The 23,585-nt window shown below is 43.7% G+C and overlaps 1 protein-coding gene across 1 annotated transcript in view; it reads right to left on the bottom strand.

The window, feature by feature from the left end:
- Saxo1 (stabilizer of axonemal microtubules 1) overlaps positions 1 to 18,817 on the bottom strand; it is a 108,443-nt gene extending 89,626 nt beyond the window's left edge. The window contains exon 1 of the mRNA XM_028773383.1: positions 18,507 to 18,817. Coding sequence (XP_028629216.1) covers positions 18,507 to 18,547 — 41 coding nt within the window. The 5' untranslated portion in view covers positions 18,548 to 18,817. The remainder of the gene's footprint in view (positions 1 to 18,506) is intronic.
- Positions 18,818 to 23,585: the final 4,768 nt, after the last annotated feature.

Genomic DNA, 23,585 nt, shown 5'->3' with positions numbered 1-23,585 from the left:
GTGTGTGTGTGTGTGTGTGTGTGTGTGTGTGTGTGTGTGTGTGTGTGTGTACACGCACACATTTGTGCCAGAACACCTGTGCCCAGATCAAAGGACAAGTTTCAGGCTTCAGTTCATTCTTTCTACCTTGAGGGTCTCAGGGATCAAATCCAGGCCCTCAGCCTTGGCCACAAATGCTTTTACAGCCAAACCAACCCATTACTGCTCTGATTTTTCTTCTTGTTGTCGTTTTTGAAACAATAAACCAATGGTACAAATGTCATAAATCTAAGTGCAATTCCCTCCCATGTTTGAGGTGATCTTGATGAAAGATTTGAGGCAGTAGGTCAGTTTTCTTTTTTCATTTTCTTATGGGTGTGGTATACATGTATGTAGGTACACATGTGTGTATATACATCTGGAGGCCTGAGGTTGATGTCATATCAATCATCCCTCCATCCTTCTTCTATCTTATTTACTGAGATAAGGTATCTCAGTCAAATCCAAAGGGCCCCAATATAAGGTTAGTCATTTGTGAGACTAGTCTTGCTCTGGGGATCACCTGCTTTTGCCTTCTGGATCTAGAATTGTAGAAGGCAGGCCACTTCACTGATAGCAATTAGTTTATTGTAGAGATCCAGGCTCTGGTCCTCATACTTGTATACTCAAACCACTGAGCATCTTCCCTGCCTAGTCATTTGTATTTTTATGGGGCTTACTTTAGTCAGATTGATTTCCATCAATAGACTAAAATATTTGTTTATGCATTCATTCGAATACTAAGTGAAACCCTACTACTATTTACCAGTGTTCTAAGAGCCAGAGATATGGAATTTAGAAAAAATTAAGATGCGTGCAAATAAAAAGTAGTTTTGAAGTCAAGAAAGGAGGCAACATTTTGAACCAGGGAAAACAAAGGGATGTCAGAACTTGGTAGATCTCTTAGACAAGCCATGAGCCTCTGAGTTCCTGAGAAATGGGCAAGAGCAGAGAACCAGGCAACAGAAAAGGTGTAAGACCATAATGGAGTGGGAAGAAATAATCCCAGGACTCATGACTTCCCACCTCCTGTGAGACTGTCATGGCACCTTCCCCTCGACCCAACTACATAGGACATGGATGAAGAGCAACAAATCACAAGGGGAGAGGGCAGACCTAGCTGTGGGAAGGGACTTTTCAAGAAGGGACTTTTCAAGAACAAATTCAGGAGCAGCTGTGTCTGGCAAGCAGGCCAGTTCTGTGGAAGCTCTTCTCAGCAGGCATGCAGTTTAGCAACTCACTGCAGGGTGTATGATCACAGCACCTAGACTCTATTCTCAAACTGAAAGCAACTGAGCAACTGAACTGATAGATCAGCTTAGTCAAAATATGCAAACTGATCCATGCAGCAAATGTATGCCACGGTGAAGGCCCCCATTAGCTTGAAAGTAAACATGCTTTATTTGAACTAGTGTCTTCACTAGATAGAACTGAATCAATCCATCCTCATTGCCCTACAATTCTTCATCTATGATAGAGAATAAAAGAAACATGCAAACCAGATTACACTAAAGCCTCTCTGAGCATCTGCAGAAATAAACATTATGACTTATTTTGTTACTTTTGTTCCTGTTAATTCAGGAAACACAAGAAAAACAGCAGCAAAATTGCAAGAGACAAAAGGGGGATTTAAAAACTGACTCAAATGCCCCAAGCCATCACAAGCAAAAGAAGGAAAAAAAATATTCCCAAAATGACCTTGGATTTAAGCAAAGGGAGTCTCCCTATTTCTGAGATTACAGCCCCGGCTGAAACTAAAAACTCGGCTAGCCATACCCAGAGACATCACAGTGATGACATAAACAGCCCAAAGAGAAGCCCTGAGTTTTCAGATGTGGCAGACAGGGAAACTGCAGATGCTTTTTGGCTTCGTGCAAACTCCAGAGCCCCCAGGTGGAAACTATGAAGTAACTGACACGTTTTGGCATCTGAGACTTTGAGGAGTACACAGGATGGAATGGAACAAACACGAGGGAAAACGGAGATTTCTTGTGGTGTGATTCCCCAAGTGGGTGCCCCCTGCCTACTAAAACAGCTGTGAGGATCCTGGCATCCACACACCCAGAGTTCCCTCCAATCATGTGACTCCCACCACTTCAGAGTATGTTCACCTTCCAAAGAGTTGAAGACTGTTAAAGAAAAAAACAATCTATGACATAGTAAATTCATTTTACTCATTATACTCATTATTTCAACAGCCAATGTCACGTGTTGTGGATGGGTACCACTGCTATGTCATTGGGGTTAGAAGCCACACTCTTCAACCTTCTGAATATGCCTCCTGTAAAGCTCACTTCTGGAGTCAAGTAAGGAAGATCCAGGGGCCACAGACTGTGTCTGTGTATCTCTGGTTCTCAACAAACTCTCCCTTTAGTCCAGACCACACCTCCAGAAAGCCCAGACTTTAGCACAGCAACAAGGTTGGAAGCAAAATGATTCCGAACACCCAAAACACTCAAGTCACCCCCAAGGCCTCACTCCTGAGTCCTGTATAAACTCTTTTGTACTTTTTACTCTTTGTGTAGAAATACACTCCAGTTAGCTGGCTTTCCAGAAGCACTTTACAAAGACAGGGTTGCAAGCTGACCACAGTGGCACATACCTGCGGCCCCAGTGGAAGTGGTGCCAGAAGGACCAGGAAATCAAGGTCAGCCTCTACTAACACAGTGAGTTCAAGAGCAGCCTAAGTTGAACCCAGGAAAAGTAGGAGATTTGGGTAAATAGCAATCACAAACCAAGTGTCTCATGCCTGTAATCCCAGAACTGGGAAGCAGAAGGATCACAAATGTTGGAGCCAGCCTGAGCTACAAAACGAAACCATCTTAGAAAAAGTAAGTATACTGATGGTGAGAACAATGCAAGAGCGACACACACAAAAGAAAACGGGATCTGGAAGGGGACTGGGATCAGGAGTTGGGGTGAAAAGGTGAAAGGTGAATATGATCAGGAAATACCATATTCCTATATGATACTGACAGATTTTTACAAAATGAACAGAATCAAAGGTTCATAATTCCATCTTGAGGATTATCTAAAAAACAAAGTCAGTAAACATACACAGCTGTATTAGGAAACTTTCAGTGTGATTAACAGGATCAGCAGATCTAGAAAGGCTTCCTTCTTGTAAGGCTACAGAAAGGAAACCTTTCATTAGCCCCAATTACTATGGCTATTGCCAAATGATGGACATTCCACCACACACCAAGCTCAGGGCTTACATTTTATATACGTTACCTCACATAATCTCTTTCAAATATTAAAGGCCTCTCGAAAAGATTACAAAAGACAGCTCAAGCTCAAGTTCTTAGTTCAGTGGTAGCCCACACTGTTTTGCATGGCCAGCCAGTTGCATAGATTTTTTTTAATCCCTCTTAAAATAGAACTAGGTCTCCTACTTCTCCTAACAGCACCATGAACCGAAGCCAGGTTTGAAGCACTAAATAGGCATTTAAATACACGCTTCACTGCACTTTAGTACCAAATAACTCATTTTCTAACTGCCCTATTTCTCCAAATCCTATCAAGCTACTTAATGAGGCATCTGAGGCCACTCTCACTTCCCACTGGGGAGGCAGGGAGGCAGGGATGGAAGCGACACACTGTCAAGCAAACACTGAACGCCTGCATTCAACATGCAGGTCACAGATGAGTTTAACATAACCAGCCGAAGGAGACGCACTGGGACACATGGAGATCCCTCCAAGTGAGCTTATGAATAAGAATTAACAAAAATGTCAATAGACATTCAAGGTCTTAGTGTGGCCAGAACTAACCCCAAAAATGTAAAACTCAAGACTGAGTCAGGGTCCTTTGTGATTATGGGCAACCAACGTGGCAGAAGCTAGGTGAAAATAGGATACACAGCAAGGTACTTTACACATTACATGTATATATTACATATTTTTAATATATATGTCATGAATATACATATATATTACACATACATACACAAGAGATAGTATGTGCATGTACGGGGATATACACACACATACTATACATATACACACACATACTATACATATACATACACATACACACACATATATATATATATATATATATATATATATATATATATATATATATATATATCCAATTTAAATATTAGCTTTACCTAGGATACCTGGGTTTAAACCTAATGAGTTCACAGGCAGAGGGTGGTAAATGCAAGGTTGTTGTTTTTTTTTTTTTTAACTGAAGCCAATCTTTAAATAACATAATGATACTTTTTTTTTCTTTTTTGTTGTTGTTATTGTTGGAGACAGGGTCTCTATGTGTCTCCCTGGCTATCCTGGAACTCGCTTTGCAGACCAAGCTGGCCTCAAACTCAGAGATCCACCTTTATCAGCCTCCCAAGAGCTGGGATTAAAGGTGTGTGCCACTACCATCTGGCTAAACTAGTTTTCTCAACCCTTTGAAATCTCTTCAGGTGTCTTCAGAGTTGCAAGAGAGGTGGGGGTATCTTGGATCCTGAACCTGTCATAGTCCCGAGGCCAAATTATTAAAATAAATTGCAGTAGATAAAATGGGACCCAAAGCAGGAAGTGCTACAAGTAAATGCAGTCTAACATGGGGTGAGGCTAATGATAGCTACATCTGGATAGATGTGGAGAGGTAGGACAAGAGGATAGGGAGGCAAGGAGCTAGAGCAAGCACCCGTAGCACTGCTAGAATAAGGGAGCTGCCACTAACTCTGCAGTCCCCTGGTGCAGGGCTTGGATACATCACAGGAACCTTCCATGTCAAATTCTATCACTACCCTTGTGTGGGTCTCTGATTTATATTTTAACTTCTGGTTGTCTTTGTTTTGTTCTTTGCTTTTGATTTTTCTGAAAGAAAAATATGCCAGTTAGCAAAAAATGAGTTCTCTGGGCCTCCACAGCAGATGTGTCTCATTCTGAATTAACAAGCATCTGGGTTTACATAGCATCTCCTCAGGGCCTAGTTAGTATTAGGGCATGCCTGTGGCTGCGTGCTCTGCCTCAGGATTCTACACCAATAAGAATTACCGAAAAGAGCTGAGACATAGCTCAGTTGGTAGAGTGCTTGCCTGGCACGCCCACGGCCATGGGCTTCATCTCTAGTACAGAGGTAACCTGGCGTGGTAGCAGATGCCTGTTCCTAGTACCTGGGAGGTGAGAGGCAAGCAGATCAGGCTCAAGGTCATCTTCAGCTACATAGATCAATACCAGCCCAGGGAAGAAGACTTTAGCTAAAAGTGGGGGAGGCAGATCACAGAGAAATGTTAGGCTGTGAGACTATTTCTGTGGCTTGGGGTGTTTCCCTAGAAAGAATCCTGCCTCACAAAGCCCTTATTAAACTTCTATAGCTGCTATCTCAGCTGAACTTGTGGCTCTGAAGCTACAAAATCAAAAAGTCCCCGTTTTGATTTTCACACAGGAAAGATTTGGGCAGAAAGAACCAGGCCCAAGGACAGAAGTCAGTGAAAATACAGATGTAAAGAGCGAAGCCCAGGCTGTGTTCTGATTTGTGTGCAAACGTAGGTGGGTCCCTGAACAAATTATTTCCCCAAAGTCAAATCTGCAGCTTTGCAAAGCCAGACATGTCTACTGTTTTAGAGATTAGGCTGCCCTCTTGTGGGGAAATAAGAGGATAAACTTTCCTGCTATTTCCCCTTACTCCTTTCACCAAGAACATTTGGGAAGAGCCTGCCTGTCTTTTTAGGGCATCACCAGGCCATTACCACTTACAAAGACAGGCACAGTACCGCCGTGTCATTTTGCTTTTTCAAGAGAATCCAGAAATGCAAGACTTTAACTCAGAAGGTTTTGCATGATATTAAACACCATTTTAATTGTTTGAAAAAAGATCTGGGCCCTGCTCAGTTGACATATTCAAGTGGTTTGGTGTCTCTGAATAGTTAATTTAGAGAGTGTTGTCAGCAGCCAGGATATTAGTGCAGCCAGCACAATTCAGCAAGTCTGGGAGACAGGATTCATGGGGATAAATCCTAAGTCTACCCCAAGTCAATGAAGAACTATCATAGGCAAAGATCTAGAAGGTACAATAGCACATACCTTTAATCCCAGCACTTGGGAGGCACAGGCAGGCAGGTCTCCATGAGTCTGAAGTAAAATAAAGTAAAGCTAGACTACATATCTAGTTCCAGACCAGCCAAGGATACATGAAAAGGCTCTGTTCTCATAGGACTGGGGCGTAGGGGCTATTTAAATTACCCAAGCCATATGATCCTAATGTTTTGTTTGTTTGTTTGTTTGTTTGTTTTTAATGCTGCTGTAAAGGGCACCATGAGCAATCCCAGCTAAGAAGGAGGTGGAAATGGAACTGAAAGGCTGGGGATTTAGATGGCTCAGTTAGTAAAGTATTTCCTCTGAGCCTATGTAAAAGAGCTAAGTGCAGTGGCCTGCACATGCTACCCCAGTACTTGGGAGACAGAGATGGGGGATTCCTGGGGCTTGCTGACCCATCAACCTAGTCAAATCTGTGAACTCTAGGTCTTAAGAAATAAGAAGAAGCAGTTGAGGTGACCTGACATCCCCCGTACCCTCCTGGTGCACATACATACAACACACACACACACACACACACACCTGTTTATCCTCACAAATACACAAGCACACACACTCAAGTGAGCACCCATGAATGCCTCTGCACTGCTGTATTGATGGATGGAGACATAAGCTCTTCAGGGCCACAGCTTTGTCAGAGGAATTACAGAAGCTGAGGTTCCGTGCACTGTAAGGCTATCAAACGGCCACCCTTGAGACTCTACAGGAGGAATGCAGCTTGAGGTGCTCAGGGGGTGCTCTTTGCTTCCACAGCGGGTGAGGAAGTCTATCATGGAGATCACAGGATGGGCCTGTGAGGTTCAAGAAGCACTAAAACCACCCTGAGGAGATTGAGCAATGCAACTGGGAGTTTGAGAGTCCAAACTTCCTCCCCAAGGAGTGAGAAAGTCAGAGCTCAAAACAGAGAATACACTTCTTGCTGATGGGGCCAGAGTTATGAATGCTAGCTCTAAGCCCTCTGCCAGACCACAAACAGCGTCTTCACTTTGCTTCTTTTTATCAAGATTCTGGAAGACTAGAAATCTTAAAATCTCACCAATTCTCTCAACAAACCCATGTCTTTTGTTTTTGAGGTTATTTTGTTAATCCTCTTGTCAAATTAGCATCATGTTTCTGAAAGTGCGGTCCGCTACCCACAGCTTTAGGGATAACTGGCCAAGCACTCAGATGCCTAGACCTCAGACCCATGGAGTCAAGAAATATGAAGACAGGACTCAGATGTCCTGTCTATGTGTCCTTCAGGTACAGATTTCCAGGAGATCCCTAGGAACATTTAACCCTGGGGACACTGTACCTTCAAGAATTCATGTGCAGGTGAAGTCTACCATCATGGCACAGAGACATTAGGCAACAAAGACGCATGTGGAGATCAGAGGACAGCTTGCACTACTTGCTTCTCTCCTTCTAGCGTGTAGGTCCCAGGATTCAAGCCCAGGTGTTCAAGTTTGGCAACAAGCGCCTCTTCATCCACTGCCCCTCTCCCTAGCCCTAGCAGGCATTTTTGGTTGTCATAATCAGATGGATGTCACTAGCATCTAATGACAGGTATATGTAGCTAAGCAGTCTACAAAACTAACTGCACAAGACAGGCCCCAAGGACAGAAGTGTCCATGTGTGTCACAGATGAGAACTTTCCTTCAAGCCTACATGAGCCTTTCATTTGCATGTATGGTATAAAATTAGGCATAAATTCTTTTCATCAAAGTGTATTTTAGCTGCCTCTTATCTGATGTCCTTCTTCTGATAAATTCCCACCGTGTTAGTCTTGTGGTAGAGAAGGGTTCACCTCCCTCTACAGAAGCCAGTAAGATGCTGCTCCTGTGAGATGTCAGCACTTGACCAAGACTGGGCTGATTTCAAGTTCCCCTTTGTAAACTGTAATATACAAGTGATAAAGAAAAATACAGGGGCTACCCATGTAGCTTTGCAAATAAAAATGCTTGTAGCCAAGCTTAACAACTAGAGTTCAATCCTCAGAATTTATGTGGTGAAAGGAGATAACAGATTCCAGCAAGTTATCCTCTGACATGTACACACACACACACACACACACACACACACACACACACACACAAGCACTTTCAATAAGCCCTGTTGTCTCATACTTGAGATATTCTTCCAAGAAGACCAATAACCGTCAGTTAGTGCTCTCTGGGTCCACGTGTTCAATAAGCTGAGAGTCCGTCTGATTATTCTCTAGCCAACCAGACTTTCACTATCTAGAGGGTTATCTTGGCAAGGCCAAGTGATTCCTCTTCTGATTGTTTCCAACTCATGGCCTTGTAGAGAGCATTCCTGAGACTGGCTGGCATTATATAACCCTAGGCCTCCAAGAGCTTAGCTAACTGGGCCATGGGAAGGAGCCTGGATGCCAGCAGAGCTATGTCAGAGGCAGACCAAACCAGACTTCTTCCCTTTGGAATGGAGAAACAGGATAGTAATGTAATTTGTGTCTTCAGTGGTCTAAAATAGGGGTACTGTGAAGCCGGAGACCCACAGATACTGATGTGTGGAGGAAATTCAAGTGCATTATGAAAACACACCAAACATGCCCAAAAGTCTTCAGGGCCCGTGAAAAACACGTGTGCTAACTAATCATTCAAGAGTTTTCTGAAAAAAATCAGAAAAGTCTCTTCCCAGCTCTATGACACAGTTCACTTTTTCTTCTCTCCCATCAGCGTCTCCAAAAGTCTTCTGGCACCTTCAGAGACTCGAGACAGATTCGGAGCCTAGACAGTCACTATCATAGAGTGTGAAGGCAAGTTCGTCATCTGAAGATCACCTTAGTTTTTTGAATCAGAGTCTCTCTATGATGTTCAGGCTGATCTTAAACTCATTACCCTCTGACCTCTGCCCCGGAAGTGAGGGGATTGCATTCAAAGGCCACACTCAGCAAGATGGACAGTTCTTTTTTTTTTTTCACTACCATGGATAAAATCTTAGTGTCTTTTAATTTTTTAATCATTTATTTTTATTTAACGTGCATTGATGTTTTGCCTACATGCATGACTATAGGAGGGTGTCATATACCATGGAACTGGAGTTCCAGGGAGGTGTGAGCTGCCATGTGAACGCTAGACATTGAACCCAGGTTCTCTGGGAGAGCAGCCAGTGCTTTTAACTACTGAGCCATCTCTCCAGCCCCAAAAGTGGAGCCAGCAAAATGGTTCAGCAGGTAAGAGCACCGGCTGCCAAAGCTGGGGACCTGAGTTTAATCCCCAGATCCCACATGGTGGAAGGAGAGACGACCAGCTCTTACGACTTGTCCTCTGTCCTCCACACATGCACCATGGTATATGCATGTACACACAGTAATAAAGTGTAACCTGATTTCATATCATTTCAAGGCATAGAAAAAAACAGAGTCCAAGGATGCTGAGGGCCCTGAACAGACTGGTAAGGTTCACAATCAAGTACAGAACCTGAGTTCTAGGGTTCTCTGCTCACCATCACCTGGTGCTTCCCTCCGCCCTGGCTGCTCTCTGACTTTAATCAGGATCCAAGGCTAAAGTACTCAGCTGATTCTCTGTTTTGCAGGCTGAACTCTTGTCCACAGGTGTAAGTAGATTTTATGTGGGGAACAGAATGGAACTGCATCAAACTTGAAAGACAAAATTGGTACTTTCAGGGAAGATGGTGACTTTTAAAAATAATCATCCAGTAAAGGGTAGCATTTCTGACATTAATTGACCAGCACAGGCAGAAACAGAATTCATTTCTAACATTACAAATTCAATTGGTAATGTAGAATGAGGGGCTTTCAGATATCAGGACATTCAAAATATAAGGATCTGTTTGGCTAAGTGGTTAACTTGACAGCCACTTAGAAATACTATCCCTTCCCTTCAGACCAGTCATCACAGAAACCTTAATGTAATTTTGAAAGGTTTTTTTTAAAAAAAAAAGAAAAGAAAAGAAAAAGAAAAGGTGTTAAAAGAGAAAGGTAAATTGTGTAATGCAGCAAGGACGGCTTTACTCCCCACAGTCAGTGATTTTTAAGACTTGAAAAGCTCAAACCCAAATAGACATTTCCCTGATGCTTGTTCACGTCAGTCTGAACGTGGGATGTATAGTGACTGCTGGGCTCAGGTGCAGGCAGCCCCGAGGGTACAAAGGGCCTCCAGTGTGCAAACGGTGAATTGTAAGCCAGGCCGGCAAGATGGCTCCGCAGGCAAAGGTGCTTGCCAAACAAGCCCAAGTTCCTAAGTTCAATCCCCGAAGCCTCAGAAGGATGGAAGGAGAGAACCAATTCCCCTTACCTAGACGTACACACAGTAGTTTTTAATTTGGCTAAACCTTTGTAAAGCATTCCAACCTGCCAAATATAACCCAGCCCCCAACCATTTAACTACACTCCCTCTGATTTAACTTCTTCACTGCCTGCCAGTTAATAAGACTTACTCTTTTCCAAAGAACACACAGTCTTTTGAGAACAATGGTGGCATTTTCCTCTCAAGAGGCTTCATGACCCAGAACACGGACTGGCACCTTTATCTACGTTCATTTAACAACACTTGTTAGTTTTACCTTCCTAAGGGCTCCCTTCTTACTTTATAGTGGCTCCACCCTCATGACAGCCCTATGATGCAGACCCTACTCTGTGTCCATTTTACAGATGAGAACAGTGAGGCACGTAGAAGTACAGACGTCACTGTAAAGCGGTCCATGTGGCACAACTAGACTGTGGTAAGGATTGAATTTGAACTCATGGCCTGGTCCAGCACCTGTGCTTCTGTTCTGTAAGCTCTGCTACTCCCATAGGAATCATCACTCCACTATTAAGAAAACGAAATCTGAATGTGGTGACCCATGCCTGTAATTGCTGGGCTCAGGTGGGAAGATCCACGAGTCCTGCCTCATGGTGTGGGAGAGGGAAAGGGAAGGAAAACATGGCCAGAATGTCAATACAATGCCACAAAGTCAGGTAAGGCCCCTGTGCGGAGTGTCTCTGGCACAGTCTCCCTCTTCTGGGGACAAGGCCTTAGCAAATGACTTCCCCCACCCCAAGCACCACCTTTCCCTTCTGAGCACATATCTCTCCCCATCCCTACCTGCCGTGAGAATAAGACATTGTTCTCACCACTACTGTATAAGGACAGCTTTTGGCTGGCACAGGCTCTGTCCTATGCCAGGATTCAGGACCTGGGGTTCCTGGCTGCTTCGGTTTCCGAAGCATGCAGTGAACTCCTTCCCCTTCCTGTAGCTCCACCTCTGAGACCCTCCCACCTTAATATCCCGCCCTCACATGTCTGCAGGTTGACTGTTCCTCCTTTTTCAGACAAGGAAGGGGACACGGAAAAAAGAGGAATTAAAACGATGGTACTCTGGCTATTATGAGTAAGGCTGCTATGAACACAGTGGAGCATGTGTCGTGGTTATGTGTTCGAGCATCTTCTGGGTATATGCCCAGGAGTGGGATAGCTGGATCCTCGGGTAATGCTATGTCCAATTTTCTGAGGAACAGCCAGACTGATTTCCAGAGTGGTCGTATCAGCTTGCAATCCTACCAACAATAGAGAAGTGTTCCTCTTTCTCCACATCCTCGCCAGCATCTACTATCACCTGAGTTTTTTATCTTACCCATTCTTGACTAGTGTGAGGTGAAATCTCAGGGTTGTTTTCATTTGCTTTTTCCTGATGACTAAGGATGTTGAACATTTCTTTAGGTGCTTCTCAGCCATTTGAGTTTCCTCAGTTGAGAATTCTTTGTTTATCTCTGTACCCCATTTTTAATCGGATTATTTGGTTGTCTGGAGTCTAATTTCTGGAGTTCTTTGTATATATTGGATATTAGCCCTCTATCAGATGTAGGATTGGTAAAGATCTTTTCCCAGTCTCTCGGTTGCTATTTTGTCCTATTGACAGTGTCCTTTGCCTTACAGAAACTTTGCAATTTTATGAGGTCCCATTTGTCATTCTTGATCTTAGAGCATAAGCAATTAGTGTTCTGTTCAGGAACTTTTCCCCTGTATATAGCAGCCTTATTTATAATAACCAGAAGCTGGAAAGAACCCAGATGTCCTTCAACAGAGGAATGGATACAGAAAAATGTGGTACATTTACACAATGGAGTATTACTAAGCTATTAAAAACAATGAATTTGAGAAATTCTTAGGCAAAAGGATGGAACTAGAAAATATCATCCTGAGTGAGGAAACCCAATCACAAAAGAACACGGTATTCACTCACTGATAATTGGATATTAGCCCAAAAGCTCACAATACCCAAGACACAACTCACAGACCACATGAAGCTCATGAAGAAGGAAGACCAAAGTGTGGGTGCTTTGGTCCTTCTTAGAAGAAGTAACAAAATACTCATGGGAGCAAATATGAAAACAAAGTGTGGGACAGAAGCTGAAGGAGGGGCTGTCTGGAGACTGTTCTACCCGGGATCCATCCCATGTGCAGTCACCAAAGGCAGACACTGATGTGGATGCCAGGAAGTGCATGCTGACAGGAGCCTGATATAGCAGTCTCCTTAGAGGTCTGCCAGAGTCTGACATATTCAGAGGCAGATGCTCACAGCTAACCATTGAGCTGATCATGTGGTTCCCAATGGAGGAGTGAGAGAGAAGATTGAAGTAGCTGAAAGGAGTTGCGGCCCCATGAGGTGAGCAACAATACCAACCAACCAGAACTCCCAGGGTCTAAACCACCAGCCTGGGAGCACATAGGGATGAGCCACCCATGACTCCAGCTGTATATGTAGGAGAGGATGGCCTTGTCGGGCATAGGTGGGAGAGGAAGTCCTTGATCCTGTAAAGGCTGGATGCCCTAGTGTGGGAGAATTCCAGAGTGGGGATGTGGGAGTAGGTGTGTGGGGGCACATCCTCATAGAAACAGGAGGAGGGGGGATGAGATAGGGGATTCCTGGGCAGGGGAGAAATGGAGTAAGAGGATAATATCTGAAATGTAAATAAAATATCCAATTAAAAAAAAAGAAAACAAATCAAGGGTACTCAAACAAATCCATTCTCAGCCTACATGACAAAATAGATTATTTTAACCGATGCTACCTGAATTAGTACAGAGCTGTGCTCTATGCCCTCAGTGTCTGTAATTGGATTGATTATACACAGACTTATATATAATAAGAAAAGTATATGTGAACAATTAATTGAGTTAATCCTGATATCTAAAACTCCACATTTTAAAGCACTTACAAAGTAGTCGCACGTGAAAAGTACAGAAAATACACAAAACAAATGTGTTAAAATGATCTTCTACAAAGTCATCAGCAAGGATTTCTAGAATGTTTTTCCCAGCTTTTTCTTTCCTTTTTTCCCTAATCAGAATTTATGAAGTCAATTTTATTTAAATTAAAAACAAGAATTCTTCTTGAAACATGTAACATCCAACCAAGTCCCTCCCCCAACCCCCTTCCTCTTAATTTGTAACAGAGACTCTAAGAAAATAAAATCTAAGGTTAAGGAAATTTCCATCAATGTGAAGAAAATATTTTCCAAAATTAAAATAACAAGTTCCTCCCAAGTTCACATAACTGATTTAAGTTGCAGATACATGACTGCCCTGGAGATCACCTTCCTCCGCACACTCCCAGAAACAGCCAAATCCACATCCTCCAAAGCAATTGGCTGGTCCTCTCTGGGGCTCACTTCTTTATGAGATGCTGTGCATATGACCAACGCTACATAAATAGTCCATGATATATCCCCATCTCCATCCTGGAATTTCCTGAAAGTTGCCCAAAGTCCTTTAAATGGTGCGCAGTAAGCCATAAAATAATCAGATATAAAAGTAAGCTATGTCAATCCCTTCTTTAACATCTACATTTTTTATCAATAGTTTATAAAAAGTAGAGCTACTAACATTCTAATCTCGGGAGGAAGATTTGCTTTACTAAAAAGCTTTTTGGATTGCTATATTTTTTAACGTCAGATAATACTTCTCAGTCGGACAGGAGCCTTTCGTCTTGTAATCAATAGACAAAGATGGCTCAGTGTGGACACAGTTCCGCAGCAGAGCTGTAGCCTAGGACGTGTGGGGCTCTGAGTGTGGTCCACAGCACTAGCAGAAATTAAGATGATGTGTGTTGGAGACTAAAGAGATGACTCAGTGACTGTGGGCATAAACTGCTCTTGTAGAGGATCCAGTTCAGTTCTAGTGCCCAAAGTGCATGGCTCATCACCGTCTGTAACACCAGCTTCAGGGGAATCTCATGCCTCTGGCTTCCAAGAGCACCTGAACTCACATGCGTGTGTGAGTGCAAACACACACACATACACATATACATACACATATGCATACACATAATCGCACATGTGCACATGCATAAAGAAGGGTATCTTTTTTTATAAACTTTTGTTTCTATTTTATACATTTGAGTGTCCATGTACCATGTGTGTACTGGCAGAACCCAAAGGAAAGTATTGCATCCATCCCCTGGAACAGGAGTCACAGATGCCTGTGATCTGTCATGTGGATGCTGGGAACTGAACTTAGGACCTTTGCCAGGACAGCAAATCTTCGTAATCACTGATCCACCTCTTCTGAACTCTTAGGTCTTCTTTTTTATTTATATTTTTATTTTTATGTGTGCACGTATTGATGCACATGTGATACAGCACCATGGCACATTATGTGGTGATCAAATGATGACTTGTGAGAATCTGCTCTCTCCTTCCAGTATGTGGGCTCCAGGGATCCAGGATTGGTGGCAAGCACTTTTTCCTGCTGAGCCATCTTGACCACCCTATAGGAGTACCTTTAAGCCTGGCCTAATGGTGCTTGTCTGTAATCCCATCAATAAGAAAGATAAGGCAACTAACAAAAATTTACACTCAACAAGTTTATGGCCAGCCTGGGCTAGATGAGGTGACCCAATAGTTGGGAAGGAAAGGAAAAGAAAGAAAAAGTGGGCCTGTATTATTTGAAATTACACCACCAGACTGAATCACAACATCTAGCAATGTCTGATATGCTGTTAAAGGTGGAGATAGTTTGACTGACCTACTTTATGCCCAAGCTTAACAAAATGGATCCTTCTAGACTTAAGCTCAGTGCTTCTGTCCCCTTACCTGTGAGTTGGGGGGGGGGCACTCATGTGTCCGCAGCTCTGAAGGCAGATGAACACCTGACTGTCTATACCATCAGAGCCCTGATTCCAGATGCTAGTTTAGCTTCACTTCCCAGTTCTAAATTGGAAAAGGACAACTAAATAAGTTAAAGGCACTCCTATGGAGACCAGGCTCAGATGGACCCATCGAAACTCCTGACTAAGCCGTGTTTCCCATGCTGGCAATCGCCACGGTGATGGGGAAAGAAATCGCTTTGAATTTTCTGAAAAATAATAGAAATATAATGTGGTAGAAGACTGTAGAACCTCCAGAGTGAGGATTTCTACAGTCAACACTGGGGTTCAGAGAGTGAGGATTTCTACAGGCAGCACTGGGGTTCAGATATGATCGGAAACACTTATATCTTGTGGGGTCACTTCCGCTAAAACCACACACATACACACAGAGAGAGACACAAGCAGCAGCTACAGAAATAACTAACATTTGGGCTTTTAAAATGCTGACTTTATCATCTTTCTGCAACTTACCAGTGCTTAATTTTGCTTATTTGGTATTGATCATATTTTTAAAATTATAATATTCTATTGTAGAATGCCAGTTGCCAGCTTTTGATTAAGGGAAGGTGTGGAATGTGTTTTGATACAGGGAATTATGTCTGGTTTCCTTAAACCAGTAACGCTTGCTAACAAGTTTTATGAGTGGTTAGAATCTTTGGTTGTACATTCTTTGAAACACCTTCATTCTACTCTGTGTTCAGCTCCTTAAGGAGTAACACCTTCCTCAGCTATGCTGGGCCTTCAACACTAATTGCTTATTTTATAAAACTTAAAGTAAACCTATTTTTAAATAAATAAATAAATAAATAATAAAAAGAAAACTTTTGAACTCCAAAGGATTTGCTATGCCAGCTGATGAGAATTGGCTGAGAAAACACTGCCATCTTGTGGCCAAACTTAAGAATTTGTCTTTTAGTAGCTAGTTCCCAGCAGAGAGGCTGTTTTTAACTAGAAGCCTTCCCCACTGACTATCACGTACTACAGTTAAAATCATATTTAAGGAGCTAGCCATGCCTAGAATCCTGGCAGTGGCAAGGCTAAGGCAGGAGAATCATGAGTTCAAGGCTAGCCTAGGCTACATAACAAAACTCAGAAACCAAAGGGGGTAGGGGGGAGAAAAGAAAAAACAATTAAAGAAAAGCTGGGAATAGCAGTACAGGCCTCTAATCTCAGGATTTGGGAAATGGAAACAGGAAGAAACAGGAATTCAAAGTCATACACAGTGTGTCCCAGACCAGGCTGAGCCCAGGTCTTTTAGAAGAGCAGCCAATGCTCTTAGCTACTAAAACAGTTCTCTAGCCCTCAAGTGGCTTGAGGAAGTGGGGGAAGCCCTCAATTGTAATTCACTGAAGTAAAATGATATCATGTAACTAGCACTGTAGACATCACCACTTCAGATTGTATGTCCCTAACCCACTCCAGCAGGCAGACCCTCCACCATCTCACAAAGGGGTGTTCTGACTACTAAACAGATCGGAATCACAGAGCACACAAAAGAGAGCTTGGCTTTTCCAGAGCACACCGTCAGTAGATATAAGAAGCGGGGTCCTACCTCTGTGCTGGGGGTTGGGAGGCTATAGGGCCGAGCCAGATGGGGGTCTTATACCATGAGGTAGACCTTAACAGGTTAGGAGGCAGAAGGAAGGGTCCGAAGCATTCTCAAAAAGGGAAGAAAAGCAAGAGAAAGGAACTCTGAGTGGAGACCAGAAAGTCTGCTTTTGACTCTAGAGATGCCCCCATTGAAATCACAGGAGAAAGACCTAAAAGGACTAAAAGTCGGGAGGGGAGGCTGACCAACATGAGGGTCAGATCCGAGGCGTTTGACAAAACCCCAGGAGACAGGCAAAGCACGCCAGACAGACTATATCCAAGGGAAGGAGCAACTTTGCAGGGTGGAGGGAAGAGACTCTGAAGACACCAGACAGGAATCGGGGTGGCATCTCACTCTATTTTCCTCACCCCTGATGAGTCTCTGTCTTTCTAACTAGACTACATACTGTGCAAAGATGGAACTCAAAGACTTCAACCCCAAAGCTGAGAGCAGAGACAGAGCTAGAAGGAATACACGGCCCCAAGAGGAAGTGAAGTCTTAGAACAAAAACTGAATTTTCAGTAGTATGAAAAATTAGCCCTGGACACTAGTTGGTCCCACCTGACAAACCTCAACAGCAAAGAGCCATAATCGTAGGTGGCAGAGTCCAGAATTCTGGGAAATGGCAGTAATTCTGGAGTCTGCTGGTGGGACTGTCCTTAGAGATTGGTCATGAACAGCAGGAGGAATGGCACCTGCTTTAAAGCCCCCAGTCGACTCTAAGCACTGATTCCTGAGAATTCAGACTTCTGTTTTCAGAGAGTCCTCTTAACCTATTCTCCCAAATACGATAATTATGTTATTTCATGTAATGTTCTATAGGTGTAAAACCCTTTTGCAGAACTTAGGATACTAACAGAATAAGTAGAATCCATGTGCATAAACATACACCTTATCCCTTTATGTGTAATGGTCCTGTGAGAGCAGTAGTCATATGGAAATTCTAATGGGGAGAAGTTCTGTTCCTAGCCAAGAGCCCACGTTTAGTGACAACCCCAGAGGGCTGACCCCTGAACCCACTCTCTTCGCTTGGTTTTATCCAGGAGCTTGGGAAGCAATTCCAGAGCCCACCCTCTGCTATCCCCTGGCTGGCACAGTCGTACAGCTCTCTAGCTGTTCTGGAAAAGCGGACTAAAGGACCATCTCAGAGACTGCAGCCCAACGTTTCTCTCCAAAACCCTGCCTTCACTATGCTTCACATCATCATGGCCCTGAAGGCAAGTGGTAGGAAGGCATCCTGCCAGAAAATGACAACGCGCTTTCCTCTGTGATGGTTGTTTATTTCAACACTTCAACAGTTGGTGCCAGTGTGCTATGGTTACCAGACAAAGTACCAATTTCTGTAAGTGAGAAACTCACAAACACAAAAGAACTAACAATCCTAACAATTGCAACAGAAGAAACAAGACCAGCCCCAGCCTGCCCAGGGATTCTGTAGTATCTTGATAGCATATAGGCAAGGCTGGGCCAGGCCTATGCTCAAGGTTCCTGAATCTCTACCCTGCAGGAACGCGCACACACACACACACACACACACACACACACACACACACACACCACCTGAACAGCACTGATTCGACATGTGCGAATCAAATGTTAGTCGACAGCAAACCCTAATCCAGTACGATGCTGCCTGGCGAAGCAGCGGGATGAAGACACAGCCTGTCTTCGTTCCAGGAAAAAGGCTTGCTCCCTAGAAAGTGTGAAAATCGGACTCCCTTCCCCATATTGCCCTTGGGGGACCACCTTACCCGCAGGAGCACAGATTGCAGATGCAAGTCCTCTTCCCCATCTTTCACCTTGGACCTTCCACCACCGCAGTCTCCTGGAGGATCCCAGCTGCCTGGGACAACGATCACACTTCTCGAGTGCTCTTCTGCTCAGAAGAAAACGTAGGTGGCCCTTCTGCAAAATTCTGTAGTCTATTCCCTTCCTGAGGCTAGCCTTGGGCAAACAAGCAGCACTGAGCACAGACAGCAAGCCAGGCCTGCTCGGGCCTACAAGCTGCCCCACCGTGGCCGCTGGGAAGCACGCACCTCCCACCAGCAGCCTGGCCCCTGCAGGGCCCAGGACTGAGTCCTCTATGACCTTCAGGCTCACAGAGGAGGGCATCTTGAGATGGCAATGACATCACAAGAGCCTCCTGTGAGGTCAGGCTTCACCTAGTATCTCACCTGGCAGACCCAAGACAGAGACTCTCCCACTGGATCTTGGAAGAAAGATGGAGGATACCTTGGAGGGCCTTAGAAAACCTCTGGGTCCCCGAGTTAACCAATACCACGGTCACATACTGCAAAAACAATGAAAAGTATTTTGTCAGGGTGGCACTTGCCACATTGTACTCCTTAAGGAAATGCATGCCCTGACCTCCAGAATGTTGACCCTGAATTCTACCACCAGATAGAGCTTCCTGGAAAAATCTATACCTTGGCTGCCTGCATCTTGGACTAGCTCTCAACCACAGGCCTCTGTTCTTGAGAACAAAGCAGTATGAGAGGGCCCAGCCTTACTGCTCAGGTAGTTCAATGCGTCTCCAGCTGTTGGTAATGATGCCTGGAAGCAGGGGCTTCTCAAACGTTAGCAGCATCAGAACCACATGGCTTGATGAAAACCAGATTGCCAGACCCTACCCTGAGTTTCTGTTGTTTCTGAGATACGGGCTCCAGAAAGCATGTGCCTCTCACAAGTTCTTAATGACGATGGTGATGCCAGCCCAGAGCCCACACTTCAAGGACCTCAGTTTTGGGGCTTCTATTTTGCCCTATGACCTCTTTCCCCTAATAGCTAATCTGGTCCTGAAAACCACTGCAGAGCTCTGCCCTGGAATCTCCTGTATCAAATAACCACTAGTCAGAGCACATGATAGCTTCACCCTGTGATCCCTGCACACAGACTGAGGCAGGAGGGTTGCTGCAAGCTCAAGGTCAGCCTGGACAACAAAGTGAGACCTCACTCTATTTCAAAGAAGCAAAACCAAAACTATTCTGGGAATCAAGTTTTTACAAGATAGGAGCTTACTCTGATGATAAAACAAGATCAAGGACCTCTGCTCTCGAGCTGGGTGTGGCAGTACATGTCTAGAATCCCAGCAGCTGGGACATGGAGGCAAGTTCTGGGCTACATAGCTTTCCCTTTCTCAAAAGCAAGCAAAAAAAAAAAGTGTAGTTGTATACCATACAGTCTACTACTATAGTAGAATGTTTGGATTTACACATTTCTGTTTCCTTTCTGTTGCTTTTATATTTTACATTAATTTATTGCAGGTTCTGGGTAGAGAGAGCCATGTGTGCCAAGACTCATGTGGAGGTCAGAAGACAACCTGGAGAAGTTGGCTCCCTCTTTCTACCATGTGGGCTGGAGAGCTGGAATTCAGATAGTCAGTGTGAGCCGCTGGTGTCTGAGGAGTGGTGGATTGCAGCGGCATTGAGCTGCTATGTGCTCAGTCTTAGTTTTTCCTTCCATGGCAGACTAAAAACCAAAGTCAGCAAACAGCTGCCAGCTGTCCGAATTCCTTTGGTAGCTGGTTGATAGGACCACTGAGCTAAGAACGGTTGCCATGTTTAAATAGTTGAAAAAATAAAATAACATTACACTGATCTGTGAAACATAAAATTCTAATTTCACTGTCTACTAAGATTTAACGTTTGTCACATTCTACAGAAACCTTCCTGGATTTTGCCTCTTTACCCACAAAAGTTAAAATATTTACTATCTATTTACAGCTTCCCAACCTAGGCTGTAGAAAGTCACAGATGTAACCTCAGACAAGCACACCACTTACTGATCAGCCTTAAGAACAGCAAAGCTATTTGCCTTTCTGGTAAAGAGGAATGTAGAAATGTGAGATGGGACATGGGGAGGAAGGAGACTTCAGATAGAGCAACGGGAGATTTGGAAACCAACCTAAGACCTGCACTCCCTGTTCATTTCAAGGATAAGTCCATCACACGCACACACTACTCATCACCAAAGACAGGGTCCACCGTTGGAGGGTGTTTTTGTGCAGTGTTGTTCTTCTGTTAGTCAAATGCTGATTTCTGAACCGGCAGAGATCTGATTGCAGGCCATATTTGAGTTCTTTTTTTTAGGTTTATTTTATATGAGTACACCATAGCTGTTAGATACATCAGAAGAGGCCACCGGATCCCATTACAGATGGTTGTGAGCCACCATGTGGTTGCTAGGAATTGAACTCAAGACCTCTTGAAAAATCGGTTAAAAGTGCTCTTAACCGCTGAGCCATCTCTCCAGCCCCATATTTGGTATTGCTAATCATTTCCTGCCTTAGGATTTTGTAAACAGTGTTCTCCATCACCTTATTAAGAGCCTATGGTCTATAGCAAAAGCAGAATAGTTAGGTGGAACTTCCAGAGAAAAAGAGGAACTCTGGGAAGCCAGACACAGAGGAAGAAGCAGGCTAAGAAGGAAGGAGAGGTAATTAACCAGCCATGTGGCAGAATTTAGATTAGTATAATCTGGATAATTGAGTTATGCGCTATAGAGAAACAATGCCTAGCTATAAAGACAAAAGCTTATAAATAAATATAGTCTTTATGTCACTATTCAGGAACTGGGGCAGGCATAGAAAGGCCCACAGTTACAGTCTGTCATGTGCACACACTGTTCATTGCTAAGGACAGGGTCCACCATGTACACACACTGTTCACTGCAAGGAGAGGATCTACCATGTGCACACACTGTTTACTGCAAGGGCAGGGTCTACCATGTACACACACTGTTCATTGCCATGAATAGGGTCCACTGACAGAAGCCATCTAGAAAGGCTATGGCAAGCAAGTGAGTTTCCTGGAGATGGCCCACAGTTTTGCATGGCTGCAATGGGTGCACTCTGGAGAGGCACAGCCCCACAGACTTTGTCCCAGGATTGCTTCTTGCTGCTGATATGTCTTTCCTGCCACTATTACATAGCCTAATGATTCCTGGGCATCATCCCACCGTATTAGGCAAATTTCCTGCAGATCAACATGAAAATGGACTTTCATGAATTAATGCTGCTTAGATGAATTAATGACTATAGAATTCCTGATTTGATTTAAAAAAAAAACTTTAGGAAGAAAGTTTAAGATGGTTTTAATTGTTTTACCAGAAAAATGTAATAAAATTAGAATCAAGAAATAGAATGTGCCCCCTCCTCATAGAATAGTAAGTAAAGGCTACATAAGAAGGAATACAATGAACTTTCATAAATTTCAAGAGAAATAGGCTTGGAACAGATGTGTGATCAAGGAAAAGTATTCATTCTAAGCCAAGCCCAAGGATGAAGCCACAGGTGTGCACTGTGATAAAGCAAGGCCATGTGAAACTGTTGCTTTGAACTTATAATGAGCTGACAGAATGAAACACTGCTTTGTACTCACTATCGATATCCTTCTGTAACATCCCTTTTGTGTAACATTCTATCTATGAGGTAATTTTATAAAGAACTCTTATCTAAGAAGGTACAAAAAGTCTAAGAGAAGAAATAGTGTGCCAGTTGGGGCTCTGCTTTATCCACCAAATGTATATGTCTGTCTGTCGATATGTATATATGTATATGTGTGTGTGTGCATGTACACTTGTGAAATTGATGAAACAGATGGTCTGGCCGAGCCAGAGAGAAAAACACAGAGAGAGAGAAAGAGAGGGGGAGAGGGGGAGAGGGAAGAGAAGGGGGAAGGAGAGGAGAAGGGGAGGGGGAGGGGGAGAGGGAGATGGGGGGAGGGAAAGAGAGAGAGAGAGAGAGAGAGAGAGAGAGAGAGAACATGATCTTCTTTCTGTCCTTTTCTTTTTCATTAGCCAATAAGAGTTAAAAGAGTTCAGAATTTCTTGCTGGACATTCTTTCCAGCCCCAGATAACTAAAGTTTTTCTTTTTTTTTTACTTTAGGACTGCTGACCCTGTAAATAACCCACTGCTGTCAGTAGAGGAAGGGAGATTGGATGCTATCATCACACTCCAATTGCCAACACCATACCCTCGCTGCCTGCCTCAGGTACCTGAATGCCAGCAGTTATCAGCAGTCCACCATGTGTACACTCTGTTCAATGCCAAGGACAGGGTCAACCATGTGCACTCACATTGCTAAAGACAGGGTCCACCATGTGCACACACTGTTTATGTCCAAGAACAAGGTCCACCATGTAGTCCTTACAGAGTAAGCTGGTGCTGGAGACTAGCATTCTCTTCACTGGTACCTTGATCTTATCCATGTACCTGCTAGCAGAAGGAAAGCCAAGTTTTGAGGTGAGAACCCATTGCCCAAACTCACTAACTTCATGTGGCCCTTGTCTTCCATAATTATCAGGTGATATGTGCTTTTTTTTTGATAACAGTAAATATAAAATTGTGATGCGCAAAGGACCTTCAGGCCACTGTTTCCTCTATCCTCTCTTTGAGTTTGTCAGGAGGTACATAAGAACAAACCCCCTGCTCTTATCGAGAATCTGTCTGTAAATCCTGTAGGTCCTGTTCCCCAGCTGGTTCTTGATCGAGCAATAAAGATGCTAGCAGCCAATGGCTGGGCAGAAGAGGTCTTCCAGTTTCCCACAGGCAGGCTAGCTGAAGCAGGAGGAGGAGGAGACACAATGTTTTGGAGGAGACAGAGCCACCAGTCATGTGAGATCTCATGTGGAGTGGCCATTTGCTGCTTCTGTGACTGGGCCTTGGGTAACAGGCAGATTAGAAACCTATCTAAGCTGAGGGAAGATTTAGAGGTGTTGAAGTGGGAGTGAAGAGAAGAGTACATTTTGAAAAGCCTGGCCATTGAGCTAGAAGCATAATAAAAATAAGTTAATAAAAAAATAAAAATAATGGAAAAAAATAAGTTAATAT

Source organism: Grammomys surdaster, unplaced genomic scaffold, assembly GCF_004785775.1.
Source record: "Grammomys surdaster isolate TR1022 unplaced genomic scaffold, NIH_TR_1.0 225, whole genome shotgun sequence".
Lineage (NCBI taxonomy): Eukaryota > Metazoa > Chordata > Mammalia > Rodentia > Muridae > Grammomys > Grammomys surdaster.
This window is presented reverse-complemented; position numbering and strand designations above follow the sequence as displayed.